The 15,982-nt window shown below is 42.1% G+C and overlaps 1 protein-coding gene across 1 annotated transcript in view; it reads left to right on the top strand.

Moving 5' to 3' along the window:
• The first annotated feature begins 1,099 nt into the window (after window positions 1-1,099).
• Window positions 1,100-15,982, top strand: part of fgd1 (FYVE, RhoGEF and PH domain containing 1) — a 29,058-nt gene continuing 14,175 nt past the window's right edge. The window contains exon 1 of the mRNA XM_063894621.1: window positions 1,100-1,235. Coding sequence (XP_063750691.1) covers window positions 1,127-1,235 — 109 coding nt within the window. The 5' untranslated portion in view covers window positions 1,100-1,126. The remainder of the gene's footprint in view (window positions 1,236-15,982) is intronic.

Raw genomic sequence — 15,982 nt, 5'->3', positions numbered from 1 at the left:
TGTCAATTTTAGCAGATGGACAGAGGAGGGATAGAGCCCTCTGCTGGCAGACAGACCATCACATGATTAATTTAATCTGTGCTGATTTAAAGTGATACAAATATCACAAAGTGATGAAGATGAGAATCAGCTGACTGACTCCTGCAGCTCTGATAGAAAGAGGACAGAACAAAAACAAAAAACTGCTGCTGGAATTTTTCTCCACACAGTTTTCCTTTTGCTTCAAGTTTCAGCCTCCAGAAAAAACAAAAAAGGAGGAAAGAAAATGAGAACCAGACCATGGCGAGGAGGAGGAGGAGGAGGAGGAGGAGGGGGGCTGGTCTGGGATCAGATGTCGGCATGCCGAAGGAGGAGGAGAAGAAAGAGGAGGAGTTGTGGTGTGTGTCTGCAGCTCACATCAGATTTTCACACAAAAGCCTGAAGCTACCAAGAGAAAATCTACCGACCGTCTGGAGGAAACTGATGCAGGAGTAAAGACACTTTAATTCTGAAGAAGATGTAAAAAAGGAAGCAGCAACAGGGAAATTAAATCTGGGAAAAAGTGGGAAGTTGAAGGAAAAGTGAAGCTGCTTCTCTGCTGGAGCTGAGTCGGCACATTCTGGATTCTTCATGGGGGAAAATACTGAGAAAAGTTACATTTTAAGGACATAAAATCATTTTTTTGTCACTTTTTCTTCACGTACGCTGGGATCTTATCTTGGGGAAACTTAAAGAAGCATCAGCTGATCTGAGGAAGTTTCATTTTAATCTTTCAAATCACATTATTTGGATTCTCGGGAGATGGAGACGAGAGGATTTTTACGATTTCTGAACGAGTGACCGGGTTAAAGGGGGGAGAGATGGGGGAGAGAGGGGGGGAGGATGAGGGAGGCGAGACGCTGACCTCCTCATGACTTCCACCAGAGAGGAAGAAGAGAGAAAAAAAAAAAACTGATGCTGAAGTTTTCCCGAAACCTGACTTTATTCGATGTGATGAACTCTCTGAGGACCCGACAGGAAGTGACCGATTCAAACGGAACCCGTCAAAATAAGAGTCTGGTGTTTTTGAAAAGGTGGAGATGAACTGAACTGAAGCTGACGGAGCGTGACCTCTGACCCTCCGTGCGGACGCTCGTTCCTGCGCGGCATGCAGCCCTCCTTCTCCAATCAGTTCAGCACCATGAGGTTTTCCTACCACCTGAACACCTCCCCGCCTCCTCCTGCACCCCCACACATTAGCGCCCCCCACAGGACAGGTGAGTGAACTGCAGGTCCAATGAGTGAGGCTGTTTTATTCCATAGTGTATTTATACTGTTACTGCTTTATGTATCAGAACTATAGTGTACTTATACGTTGACTGTGATGTACATTTCACACGATGTTTGTATTTTTGCTTTTACTATTCCGTACATATCAGACCTGCAGTGTACTTATACTTTTATTACTGTGTATTCTGTATATCAGATCCTTTAGTACATTCATGCCTTTTACAACAGTACAAACTCTATACCTCAGAAATATATACGTTTTTCCTAAACCAGGCATGTCCAAAGTCGGGCCAGGGAAAGGTTTAATAAGGCCCGCATCTTCAGTCTTATTATGTATTATTTATGGCCCGCTAGCTGGTTGACGTACTGAGAGTCTGGGGAATTAAGAAGTGCAATTTAAGCCGGTCGTATTTGTGTTCAGTTTTTCTGTTAAAGACGCTGTATTTTTGTTTCGGTATTTCCTGGTTTATTTGGTTTTGGGTGGAGCCGGAGCGGACTTTTTGAGTTGCCTTTGTTTGTGGGCCCATGAACTGGATTGAACTTCTGTTGGGGTTGTAACCAACCGGAGTCTTTGCTGAAGCAGACTGAACTGTAGATTAGTATTTGTTAGACCTGATTCTGACTAGCCCCACTTTATTAAAAATAGGGTCAAACCAACGACAAAGTTTAAGGTGTGTATATATAGTTGGTTTGATGTTATCGGACTCCCCAGATATGAATGAAAGGAGGAATTGTGTTTTAAGAGTTGCTCACGCCTTCCTGAGGGGCTAACATTTGGTTCCATTGCTATTTGCAAAATAAAAGATAATTGTGAGAATTAAAACTGTTGAATAACGATGTGTTGGAGGTCACTTTCATTTTAAAGAGATTTCAGAAGGGACTATTTATCAAATCCGGTCCTCTTTGAAAAAGGTGGAAACCCCTGTCCTAAGCCCGTCAGTGCTTTGTGAAGCAACAGTAGTATTCTGAAGCTGACAGACGGTGTAATGTGACCCCCTTTCTTGGTGTCTGCAGCTGTCTTTTAAACTGAGGAATTCTCGCATACCTCCACTGTAGATAAAGGATGGACGTCTTGTTGAATTAAGGCTGTTGCAATTAACACCAAGATAGGAAAACGTCTGTTCTCAAACTCTCACACGCCATGCCGTATGATCCATCATTAGTCCGTCTGTATGCTCACTACACAAACACACTGGTGAGTGCTCCAGGCATCCTGCTGTGAGGCTGAAGCTCGACTGATGTTTTCAGACTGTGTGAACACATTAAAGCTCTCAGTACATACACAGGAAGTGAGGCTGTGACACGCACGCACGCACGCACGCACGCCAGTATTTAACCTCTGACATTTGGCATGGTTGAGCCGAGTCCAATCAGCAGCGACAGAGTTGAAGTCTTGATACAAATAACTGGTTTTATTCCAACTATATTTCTTTCTTTGTTGGTTTTTATCATCTTTAGTTACCCTCATCCTTTCAGTCCCGTTCAAATCAAAGGAAGCTGTTTATTCAAGTACTTTCATCATCTCATATCGAGCATTTCAGTTTATGTAGGGGAGTCATATCAGCTTTTATCTGTTTCCCAAACCCTGTTGTTGTCAACTTGACTTTAAGTATGTCGATATAGGGACAGGTGGTGAAGTATTTTAAATAGTTTGCAAAGAGGGAAGGGGATGAGGGATGTCAAACATAAAGTAGGCTATGAAATTACTTCTTCAAATGTGGGTTTACAGCAAGGACTTAAATGTGCTTCTATAAAGAAGGAGTTAAGATGTCCTTTAATTATCTTTGTGGAACAGGGAAAAGCACCAGATAAAGTCTCATCGCTGATTTGTGAGACTTTTACTTTGAAATGGGTCAAAGCCTACCTGAGAGCTTTTATTCTGAAAAACAAGCCTGATCTTGAGCTTACCGTAGGGATACATTTACTTTTTGGGGCTTTTATTTTGAAGGGCTGGTTGCCGTTCATAGGGAGTTTATTACTAAGGAAATGTAAAGAATGAAAAGATGATATTGAATAAATGCTCACAATAAAAACATGTTTATAAAATGAGATTTAATTGAAAATGAAGAACTGACTTCCTGGTTTTGAGCTTTTATTTGTGAAGTCCTAAATTAGACCAATCAGTAACAGCCAAATCTTCCAATCAGTAATCAGTACAGAGGAAACAAAGAGTGACAGGGAGATGATCAGGATGTTTCAAACTGCAGATAAAGGTGTGTGTGTGTGTGTGTGTGTGTGTGTGTGTGTGTGTGTGTGTGTGTGTGTGTGTGTGTGTGTGTGTGTGTGTGTGTGTGTGTGTGTGTGTGTGTGTGTGTGTGTGTGTGTGTGTGTGTGTGTGTGTGTGTGTGTGTGTGTGTGTGTGTGTGTGTGTGTGTGTGTGTGTGTGTGTGTGTGTGTGTGGTAAATAAATGTGTTGTTAGTCATGGAGCTTCCTGTGTCTGCAGACTGAAATGTGATTCACATCGACTGTAGGTCTAGGAATTCCTATTTGGTTTATTATAATATTAAAATAGTTGATATCTGATCTCTTTGTATGTTTAAATAAAAGATGATGCTCACGGTAGTTGAACTGATATGTACTAAGTATGATATTATACATAACGTGTTTCTATATACAGATTAAGAGTAAATATTGTTGTGATGTCTGTGGAAAATAAACAGCAGTATTCCTGACAACCTTTGTGTTTTTACACAAAATATTCTGGGCATTTTGTTTTGAAGGCAATATGTTGAACACAGTTTGAATTTTATACTTTAATGTAAGACTTTTAAAGATTATTGCCAGTAAAAACCTAAATGTGTGTGTGTGTGTGTGTGTGTGTGTGTGTGTGTGTGTGTGTGTGTGTGTGTGTGTGTGTGTGTGTGTGTGTGTGTGTGTGTGTGTGTGTGTGTGTGTGTGTGTGTGTGTGTGTGTGTGTGTGTGTGTGTGTGTGTGTGTGTGTGTGTGTGTGTGTGTGTGTGTGTGTGTGTGTGTGTGTGTGTGTGTGTGTTATATTGTTCATAAAATAAGTTGTGTGACGGGATAAGACTTTACTTTAGGGAGGAAAAAGCAGATCCTCTAATGTAGTGTTTGTTAATTCATAGATATGATATAAACAGGCATAAGTAACTGTGTGTGTGTGTGTGTGTGTGTGTGTGTGTGTGTGTGTGTGTGTGTAATGTGAGCGAGCAAAGCGGAAAAACCCACAGACAACGTGGCAGAGAGAGAGTTTCCCCATAAAAGAATGAAACTGAAGGGTTCTCTTCAGTCTTACACCATAATGACTCAGTTGTTGTTGTTGATGTTTATTTGAAATGTTCAGGATTATTTGTCCGTCAGCTGAATATTGTTTCTGCTCCTCTCGTGTGCAGATTTTATTCAGATTTTGCTGCGTGTGCTTTTAGTTTGAAGGCTGATTAGGGCCAGAGAACGTGAGTGTTCTGTTGACAGCATCAGGACCCCCTAAAGATACCCACGCTCCTTTGTTGTGCATATTATGAAAAAATCAGTCCACTGGGAATCTGTTTGGCTTCCAGCTCTGCCAGTTTTCCATTTCAACTTCCAGGTTTTCCAGCAGTGCATGACGTTTAGCATTCAGGCAACATTTTCTACAGCAAATGCATTTTTCATTGTTTTAGTTTCCAGCTGCCCTCATGACACAGCATCATGTGTCAAACACACACGGCAAACATGTGACACTTTTTACATGTGAAGCCTCAGTGTGCTCCCAGCATGCAATGCAGCAGCAGCAGGACATGTACAGTAGATATGAATGAAGAGGTGAGGGTTAAAAATAGACGGCTGAATCAGTGTGTTTCCAATGTGACTGTGACTGTGTGGAGTCTCTGGAGTTCCTAGAGAGTTGAAACTGTTCTTCCCAGGGTTTCTGTGATCTTCAGATTGTTTCTAGGAAGTTTCTATAACAGTGTTTAGAGATTCTGTTCCTTGAATTTCTCCAGATTTCGGCTCATGTTTCCAGGGCTCCAGGCTTTACATCTTAAAGAGTTTTTTCTGTGGTTTTAGAGTTTGTGCTGTGGTCTTCAAGTTTCTACAGTTGTGTTTTGGGGAGTTTTACATTCATAGTGAATCCAAATCAAGCAGGGGGAAAGAAATGTATATTCCGTTGGCATTAAACCCCCTCAAGTTTGAAGAACAGCTCAGAAAATCTGCAAATTATTTGGTGAACCGTTATCACCTGATCCATTTCCTTCACAATGTGCCTGTAGCAGAAGCTGAAAACACTCAAATGCAACCTCTTACAGATGTCCCGCCTCTTAGCCTATCACGCTCAATGTCTTGAAGCGCTAGCCAATAGCATGAGTGCTCCATAGTGATGTCACTATGTTCAGAAAGTAACGAAAGGAGTCCAATTGAGGTGTTTCAGGCAGGGATTTTAGCCTTTGCAGACCATTTACATGCAATAAAACATATATAACACACTACAGGAATGGGAAACCCCCAAAAAGTGATAAAAGGACATCTTTTAAACTCTTGAACACACAGAGGATGGAACTACAGCTTCCCAAATTCTGGAAATGTGTCATGTGAGTGCAGCATTGATCTTGATAGGTCTGAATTGGAAACTAATTGATCCTATGTGCTTTTCTACATGTTGCTGTCCTGGTGACGGAGTGTATGAGATGCCTAACGCTTAATCATGATGTCACTGGTTCGATTCCAGCCCACACCTTTGGTAGATTTTGTTCTCCTCTTATATCCACACAGCTCTGTCAGCATTACACTGTTACCACCCCTGGTCTCAGTTTTAAACCAGTCGAACAGCTGAGCGCTGTACAAAGACATATCAAGGACGTACACACACACACACACACACACACACACACACACACACACACACACACACTCTCACACACTCTCTTAACATTTGTCCCGGGGGGATGGCCGGGCGAGCATGTCTCTCTTTGGGTCACTGGGTCGCTTACTGTTGCTCTGGGGGGAAGGGAGGTGTGTGTGTGTGTGTGTGTGTGTGTGTGTGTGTGTGTGTGTGTGTGTGTGCATATATAAGTGTGTGTGTGCATATACAAGTGTGTGTGTGTGTGTGAGGTCAGAGGTCAGCCTGTAGTTTTATCTCCTCCCCTGCCAGGTGATAACAGTGTGTGTTCGGGTGTCTTTCAGATTTAGAGAGAGGTGACTTTATCCTCCTCAGAGGGGTGGAGCTTAACTGTCTATCAGCACTGACCATACAATAACCACATGGTGCGCTTGATTTGTTGTCAATACAGTCATGAGTCCTCTCCTACTCCTCTGTCTTCTTCAGTGACTTGGGTGTGTTTGTTTTATGTAACAGTGACTGGTGTGGGTGTGTTTGACTCAAGCTGAGACACTGAAGACATGGGGGATATTTGTTTTGATCACCCTGTTTGTCTGTCTGCACTGCTGGACCAGCAGCTCCCTCACAGGGGTGTGTTTGTTTTCGTTCATCATGTCTTGACCCAGCTGTTGGGTGGATCAACTTCTGATTAGGAGCGCTTGTTTCACTGCAGCGTGTTGATCTCTGCTCAGAAGAAACATGTAGAGTAACTAGTTGAACTTTATTTAGGAAAACTCTGGATGATTTTTACTTCTCGTCAGCTTTTTTTATTTTTCCGTTCTGTCTGTGTTCCAGTGGCTCTAAAAGCAGTCAACACCTCCCACTCATGGTGGTCTTTTAATTTGAAAAACCTACAGGAAGTGTTGAGTTTCAATAACAACAGTAGAAGTGACTCAGTGAGTCAGGACAGTGTTGTTGTTGAAATTCTGCTGTGGAAAAATATACATTTTTATACAAGATTATTTAAAATTCATCCTGAGATGCAGACGAGTCCATCCCCTGGTGGTTTCATCGGGACTAAATGATATTATTTGAGGTGTTGTTGTGTAACAGATTTTATTTAGTATGGACATAATCTGAGTGAGTGAGTTTAAGGTCAGCATTTGTGTGTGTGTGTGTGTGTGTGTGTGTGTGTGTGTGTGTGTGTGTGTGTGTGTGTGTGTGTGTGTGTGTGTGTGTGTGTGTGTGTGTGTGTGTGTGTGTGTGTGTGTGTGTGTGTGTGTGTGTGTGTGTGTGTGTGTGTGTGTGTGTGTGTGTGTGCAGCAGCAGATGGTGGCAGCTCTCAGGGGAAATAGAGGTAAATCTCTCCATTTAGAGCAAAGGCAGATTAAATATCAGGGGGTTTTATGTTATTGGAGGGGCGGGGCTTATCTCAGGTGTCCTCTTTTTCACTTTAAAGAAGAAGAAGAATCGGAGGATGAAACCCTCTTTATTGTCACAGACATGCACACAGCAGAGCACACACAGGGAAATTGGTCCTCTGCATTTAACCCATCCCAGTACTAGGAGCAGTGGGCAGCTACCGTGCAGCGCCCGGGGAGCAATGGGATTGGAGATGTCCGGTGCCTTGCTCAAGGGCAACACAGCAGGGCCCAGGAAGTGAACTGGGACCTCTCAAAGTAGCAGTCCACTTTCCATATTTCATGTCTGTTTGGGGACTTGAACCGGCAACCCTACGATTTTCCTGTAGTGTGTTATATAGGTTTTAGTGCATGTAAATGGTCTCCAAAGGCTAAAATTCTAATGTTCACTCCAGAGTGACACACTCGCCCTGAAACGCCTCCATTGGACTCCTTTGTTTACTTCCAGAACATAGTGACATCACTGTGGAACACTAGCGCTTCTATTGTCTAGCGCGCAAACACCTTGTACTTGATAGGCTAAAGGGGCGGGACATCTTTAAGCGGTTGGTTGACCAATCACAACAGAGCCGACCAGCTAACCAATCAGAGCAAGACTGGGCTCTGGTTTCAGACAGAGGGTGAGAAAAGGTAAATAATAATAAATAAAATAATAGATATTAAAATGAGTTTGTGTAGGACGATGTAAAACAATGCTGAGAAGTAAAAAAAAACCTCACTTATAAAATGCATTCCCTGCCCTTTAGCTGGTTCCGTCTCGTTGCTGTGATTCAGTAGCAGGCGATAGACTGTGTGTTACAGGTTAGCCCTGCGTGCAATCTACTAATGTAATTCATTTCATTCAGATGCAACCTTTTCCGACCCCAATGCTAAGGTCGAAGGATAGCAGTTTGTGTCCTTATTTGGAAAACCACCAGTCAGCAGTTTGTTCTGTGTTTAAATCTGAGAGAGTGTGTGTGTGTGTGTGTGTGTGTGTGTGTGTGTGTGTGTGTGTGTGTGTGTGTGTGTGTGTGTGTGTGTGTGTGTGTGTGTGTCATCATGTGTCTGCTGTAGCAGGAACTACCACAGAGGGGAATGTGAGGAATTCATCAGGCTTTATTTGTTGACATATTTTGTCAGTGGGATCGTCTCACTCAGGTCTGAGGTGGAAGTCTAAATCAAATTATTGCGGTTGTTTTGTCAGATACTGCATTGCCATATGACCATGATATTAGAGGGGAGGATCATTGTTGTCATTATCATCGAGAGCTGTATTTAAATTAATCATGGAGTGGTAGAAAGCTATTTATTAAGTGAATAGATAATGGTTGGTAGGCTGGGACTTCCTTTGCCTCACCACTATCCTTCATTTATAAAATATTAACACTTATTTTTCCTTCTGACAAATATTGCGTCTCCTGCAATTCGAACATTGAGTTTGGCCATGTTGCGATTTCAATTAAATGTAGATTAATTGCGCTGTAAATCACAGGATAGCTTCCCGGGTTAGCCGGATCCTGACGTCGCAGAGGCTGCAAGTCTTCTAGAAATAACTCTGTGCATCACTTTTTAATGTCCCCTGGTTCCCGTTGTGTTTCGGCCTTCTTGCAGCATTTCGTTTATGCGGCGCTTCTAGTCAACGCTGCGCATGTTTCGCCAAGTTGGTAATCATGTTCCTTTCTTTGCATGTGTTTTGGCACATTTGTGTTTGTATATTTTCCTCTGTTTTAAACTGCTGTGCGTTCCTCTGAATGGCAATGTGTTTTTGTAGCGCGTGTGCACCTGTCGGCCACCGTATGTAGTCGATAACACAGTTACAGTTGCTTTCCAACAAATTAGAAACCCATAGAATGAAATGCACTGAAAACCAGAATCAAAACACATTATAAAACATAGAGTATAAATATAATAACACATGTGACCGTCAGATCACATGATCACACTTTTTTCAGTCTCATCATTTTTACACACCAGCCTCTCTCTCTCTACCTCTCTCTTAATACGTTGTCAAGGAAACCAAAACCTCCCCCCCCTCTCTCTCCCTCTTTCTCCCTCTCTTTTTCTCTCTCTGTTGCTCTGCCTCCGCCCGCCTGCCGCTCACACATCGGGCTGCCCAGTGGAGCAAACCGAGCGGATCTAACCTACTTATCCGTCCACAAGCTGCAGCCTGTCGGGGTCTGTCAGCCGGTCCGGACCGTCGGTGTGTGTGAATGTGTGGGTCGGAACCATCAAGCTCCGGTCCGACCCTTGCCAGTGTGTGTGTGTGTGTGTGTATGTGTGTGTGTGTGACCCGGTTTCTTCTCCGTGCTTAGACCGGGAGAGCCCTCTCTCTCCGCACCAACATTCTCTTTAATGACCGGATTTGTGTTTTGCTGCGCGATGTACATGGACAGAAGCAGCCTGACCAGAGGTGAGCATCACCGTGTACTGCATGTGTACACACACATTCACACACACATCTGCACCGTGTATACCTGCTGCTGCTGCCGCTGCTGCAACAGTACGAGCACACGGGGACGCGCACACATGCAGCTGCAGCCTCCTCTCACCACCGCACCTTTTTTCTTATGCGTTTTATCTGTTTTTTACTTGCATAAATATGATTAATGGGAGAAATTCTCATAGTGGAAGAAGGGGGTTGGGAATGACATATGCGCGTTCACATAGGGTGCCGTGGACGCGCCTACACTGACCGACATATCGCCGCAGTGAATGTAGGCTAGTATGGCTGCATGATACTGCGTCTGCCAGATGTGTGTGTGTGCGTGTGTGGGGGGGAATCATCCTTATTCAACACACTGCTGCAGGTTTGTGTGTGTGCTGCAGGCATGTGACATTAAATGTGCAAATATATTAATGATCCGAAAGGATGTCAGCTGATCAATAATCTCTGCTGCATGTATTATTTAATCAGGACTGACAGACTGAATCCAATCAGGTCCAGACTGTGTGTGTGTGTGTGTGTGTGTGTGTGTGTGTGTGTGTGTGTGTGTGTGTGTGTGTGTGTCAGTGTGTGTGTGTGTGTGTTGTCATATTATTGATTGACTGCTAATCCATTGATTTTTAAAGGGGGATGCTGATTGGATGCTGATGTGGATGCACAGCAGGATAGAGGTGGTGTCAGTTATTAGTGTCGGTTTGTTTCTGCAGACAGACAGACAGACACACCCCCACCCTAAACACACACATGCACACAGAGGGAGCAGAATCTCACCATGTTAACCCCTAAAATGCTGTTAATGATGAAAAGTATTATATCTGACAGCTGTCACGTGTGCCTGTATCATCATGCATGCTGCAGACGGGGCATCACCTGTAGACCTCATCTCCACCTGTGATCTGCATCTGATATCTGATCTGGATCCATAGAAACACGCATTAATGCAGCAGAACATTTCATTCAGACCACATCTGGAGGTCTAGTCTGCCATTAAAGACCAAGACAGTGTGTTGAGAAACAGATTAACACCCTAAAGACTCCTTAAACCTCCAACTGATTAACAAAGACCAGCAAACCTAGCCTAACAACCAGTGAAGACAAGAACCATTCAAATAACGTCTTCACAAAAGTATTATGTCTGACAGCTGTCACGTGTGCCTGTCGTTATGCATGCTGCAGACAATATGTCACCTGTAGACCTCGTCTCCACCTGTGATCTGCATCTGATTTATAGTGTTTTTAGAAACAGATCAACCTCTTAAAGAAACTAAATGTGCTATTTAGCAACAGATTAACACCTTTAAAGACTCCTAAACCCACCAAACCTACCCTAACCTCCTTAAAGATGAAGTAGAACCACTTAACTGACCTCTTCTCTGACCACTAAGAACCCCTCCATCTTATTTACTGAAGGGCACTTCTTAGTAGTCATCAGAACGTGTTGAAGAACCATTAAATCTAAGGGACCTCCAGAACTGCACCGTTATGTCTTTTGCATTATTTTATTTCCTCTTTACGGTCCTTAAGATTTCCGTTGCCAAAATCTATGATGTAGTTATTGTGCACATGTCTGTAAAGCCTTTGAATATTAGAAATCCTCTCATTGATGTGTTAAACCATCTTCAGCAGTGTTTTTTTTTTGTCAAAGTGGTAGGAGAGCCTCCCCAAAGAATCCTCCAAACATCAGTGACCAAGAGACTTCACAAATACTCGCCCGGATGTGTCTGATTCAGAGATACAGTAGTTTTATGTAAAATTGACTGTTTACCCAATTCCCAGGGTCATCAATAATTAAATGCCTCTAGGAATGACATTTTTTAATTCTTTGTGTAGTCTGAAGTAATGTCAAACACAATATTAGATTATTTTGACTCAAATGTTTGGTTTCTATGGGGTCAAATAACATACAGGCATCCAGGAATTCAGTGAAACTAAACGGGTCAGGGATGCCTTTTTCCAAGCTTTGTCTAAACTGGAGGCCCAGAGTCTCACTTCAAATACCCATCTTCTAAAGGATAGCCTGAAGTATTTATGAGACCCCCTTTACTGTGTAATGTCACTTCCTGTCACCTTTCAAGAAGGTTCTGGTCATCATTATGGTCAAATGGTCGTTCTTGAGGTTCTAGAGATACTTTATAGTCATTTAGAAGATGCTATATGTACTGTATAAGTATGCATTAACGATGTTCTGGAAATGCTTAGTAGTAATTTAGTAGGTTCTAGAGATGCTTATTGCTCGTTTAGAAGGTTCTAGAGATGCTTATTGCTCGTTTAGAAGGTTCTAGAGATGCTTTGTAGTTATTTAGGATGTTCTGGAGATGCTTTGTAGTTATTTAGGATGTTCTGGAGATGTTTGGTAATTATTGAGGAGATTCCAGAGATCCTTTATAGTCATTTAGGAGGTGCTATAGATACTGAGTATGCATTAAGGAAGATCTAGAGATGCTTAGTACTCAGTGAGGTTCTAGAGATACTTAGTCATTTAGGAGGCTTTACAGATGTTAAGTACCCTTTTGGATGTTCTAAAGATACTCAGATGTCATTTAGAGGGTTTTAGAGATACTTAGTAATCCTTGAGTAGATTCTACAGATACTTTATAGTAATTTAGGAGGTGCTATAGATACTGAGTATGCATTAAGGAAGATCTAGAGATGCTTAGTACTCAGTGAGGTTCTAGAGATACTTAGTAATTTAGGAGGCTCTACAGATGTTAAGCACCCTTTTGGATGTAAAAAAAGGGTCTAAAGATGCTTAGTAGTCATTTTTGAGTCTCCAGTGATGCTTGGTAGTCAGTGAGGAGGTTTTACAGATGATAAGTTCTCTTTTTGGATGTTCTAGAGATACATAGTAGTCATAAAAGATATTACAGTAGTCAGTGGGTAGGCTATGGAGGTGCTCTAGGAGGCTTAACATGCCCTTTTGGAGGTTCTAGTTGCCTTTTAGGGTACTGTACCTCCATGATATAAACATGAATGACGTCTTCTGCTTTTTAATTAATATTTATTTAATAAAAACCCAGATTGAATCTGGTTAATAATGGTGATCTGACCAAGATGTAACGACTGCATGTTTGAGCTCACACTCGATCAACGCGTTCCTACGCCTTGCCTTTAAATGTTAGACTCTGGTTCGGATTGTGCAACACCCCCCGATGATGATGCAACCTTAGAAAAAACTTGTGACAATTCGAGTCAGTTTGTTGGATCGCAACCCGTCTCCTATAATCCTCAATGGCACCATTTCCAGAATCAATGCTGATTTGATGGAAATGTAATTAATTAAAGGACAGAGGAATGAATGGAAGAACCAACAGTGTGTCACTGAACTGAAGTCATCTGAATATGTGGATTATCACGAGAGATTCGTTCTAACACTGTTTATATTCTGCAGTCATTTATATTCATTTTGACTGTGTGTGTGTGTGTGTGTGTGTTCTCCAACACTGCTGCATGAATCAATGAAACGCCTCTGTTTAATTCTATTTATTTCTATTCTGTGCAGTACACTCACTGCTGCATCAGCTGTCTGCAACATACATCACTGACAAACGTGTGTGTGTGTGTGTCTGTGTGTGTGTGTGGAGGGGGAAGGGTTTGTGCACCAGAGACATGAATGTGTGTGTGTGTGTGTTACAGCAGGATGGTTTCTGTGGAAGCTCAATGTAAACGTGTATGCAAGTGTGTGTGTGTGTGTGTCAGCTGTGAAGGTGACAGTGCTGCAGCAGCAGACTGGCTGTGTTAAAGGCACAGGGAAATATTTTTGGTAAACCATCTTGGATTCTGCAAAGCATTTAATTAATGAATCATAGTTAACCTAGCTTAGCACAAACCGCTAGCCGAGCTCCATCCTAAGATAAGAAAATACAAGGTACGGGATTGAACGCCGGGAATGTAAATCTGGGTATTGTTTAGGAATTTTCACAAAAACCTGGTCTTAATTATAAGATATCTGCAGGAGTGGTGGATTCTTAGTGTGGTGTGTTTGTGTGTTGATCAGTGTTCACACAATCACAGCAAAAATGCCTTATTGACAATAATAACTTCCAGAGAAATATCTACCGTGGTGGGGGGGGGGGGGGAAATCTGAACAACCTTCATTTGTACCCTTAACCTTTTGACCTACCCTCCTTCTCACTGACCTATATCACACACCACCATACCTACCAATCTACCCACTAACCAGTCTACCTAGCAGGTTTCTGCCAACAGTAATTACCCCAAAAACACTTATTTACCTCCTAAAGATGCTTGGATTGACATAATAGTAATCCACATGTACCCGAAGCAATTGTTTTTCAATTTAGAGACTCCACTGCTGAGGACATTGCTCTTAAGTGGTCTGGTTTTGAATTGATGCGATGATGCTCTTGTTGTCAAAGTGGGAACATTTTCTTGCATCACAGCAGCTCCATTATCAACAACAACAAATATTAATTACATGTTATTTAGCTGACACTTACCCGAAGAGACTTACACACCCCTCTGCGTAGACATTAAAACATGAGAACACTTTGACATTTTGATTGCAAGGGTTGGGGATCGAACCAGTAACCTGTCTGATTGAAGACACCCACAGCCAAACAAGAAGATTGGTTTCACTGATCTGATTATAGCGTAGAAGGACAACAGTTGTACATTAATGCCATTGTTGACTGCTGAACAATACTAGATAGAAAGGACAGATTAGGCACACCTCCAGTGAAATATTGTGCACATAATTCCTCTGTTTACCTCTGTGGTTATACCATCCACACATCACGGTAACCTACCCACCTACTGACCTGCTGACATGCATACTTGCTTACTGAACAATTTATCTACCTCCGTACCTCTTGACAGACCCAAATGACACCTGTAATAAATCATACTCAATGATCTGTCTTCCAACCCAGCTACCTATGAACCTCTAACTAAACTAATCTGCCTAGCAACCAAACTACAGGTTGACCAACTGGCCCATTGGCCTACAAATCTTTTGACCCTACTACCAAAAACCTAGAAATATCAGACTGAATGACCGACCTACCGTACTTTCACATATTAGTTGAAGTACGGTAGGTTTTTCTAAAGGAGAAATGAACTAAATCTAGTTTTTATCTCCGTTATTTTGACTGGAAGTTTGACGGTTGCGATTGTAGGCATTCTGGGTAATGTAGTTTGGTGAGACTGCCAACAGACAGGAGAATAAAAATGACTGACTGATGGTCTGAACTGAAGAAAATCAGTTTAGTAGCTTAGACTGTTGTTATTTATAGACTACACACACACACACCATCTGCTCTAAATTAGCCTGTTGATGTTTTCCCATGACCTTTCCCATCGTGTTCACATCTGCGCACACACACACACACACACACACACAGCTATTGTGTCAACAACTTAATGGTTTATGTTGTTAGCTATTATTCTATTTTGCGTTGTTTAAAGACAACTTCCAACTATTTTCAGATCAGTAAGCAATGAATTCGGAGCTTATTTGATTCAAACACAAATTATTGACCAATCAGATTGTCCTACCCTGGGATGCTGAGGTCAGAGGGTCGTCTTTTGCCTCTGAGAAAAAGGACATTGATCGACTGCAGAACATCTTAAGTGTTTGTGGTTTAAAGCGAATCACAGAGGTCCGTCAGTCGGATTGGATCCTCTCATTATTGACTCAAAACTCTGAATTTTAAACAGGTGGCTCTCAGGACGGTGAGATGAATAATCTATACGTAAATCGACAGCAGGTGTTATCGTATTGACGATCGGACGGGTTTGTGATCCATCCTGAATAATCAATGAATCTCAGAGGGGAGAGAAACCAGCAACTCAGCAATAAACTGAATCCCCTCCCCCGTCATTACGTTAATGTGGAGACTGTGTAAACCCGGTGACCCCGTAACGGTTAGCAACACGGCTGAGATTTCAGGGTGTTAGGTCTACTGTCATACATCCTTGTTAGTTTTAAGCATTTTAAGTCCAAATCTGTTTATTTTGTTGCTGTTTTAGTTGTCCAAAAGGCTGGTATTAGTCTTCCCTTATTTAATGGTGTAATTTGGGCAAAGAAAATGATCAGGTTTTTGTTATTTCCAAGGAAGTTGGTACAGTAAATACAATACTGGGTTTCTAGCTTTGATATATTCCCTCAAATAATGTTTATA

The sequence above is a fragment of the Eleginops maclovinus genome, chromosome 1 (genome assembly GCF_036324505.1).
Source record: "Eleginops maclovinus isolate JMC-PN-2008 ecotype Puerto Natales chromosome 1, JC_Emac_rtc_rv5, whole genome shotgun sequence".
Taxonomy (NCBI): domain Eukaryota; kingdom Metazoa; phylum Chordata; class Actinopteri; order Perciformes; family Eleginopidae; genus Eleginops; species Eleginops maclovinus.
The sequence above is the reverse complement of the archived record's forward strand: the minus strand, read 5'-3'. Positions and strand labels throughout refer to the sequence as shown.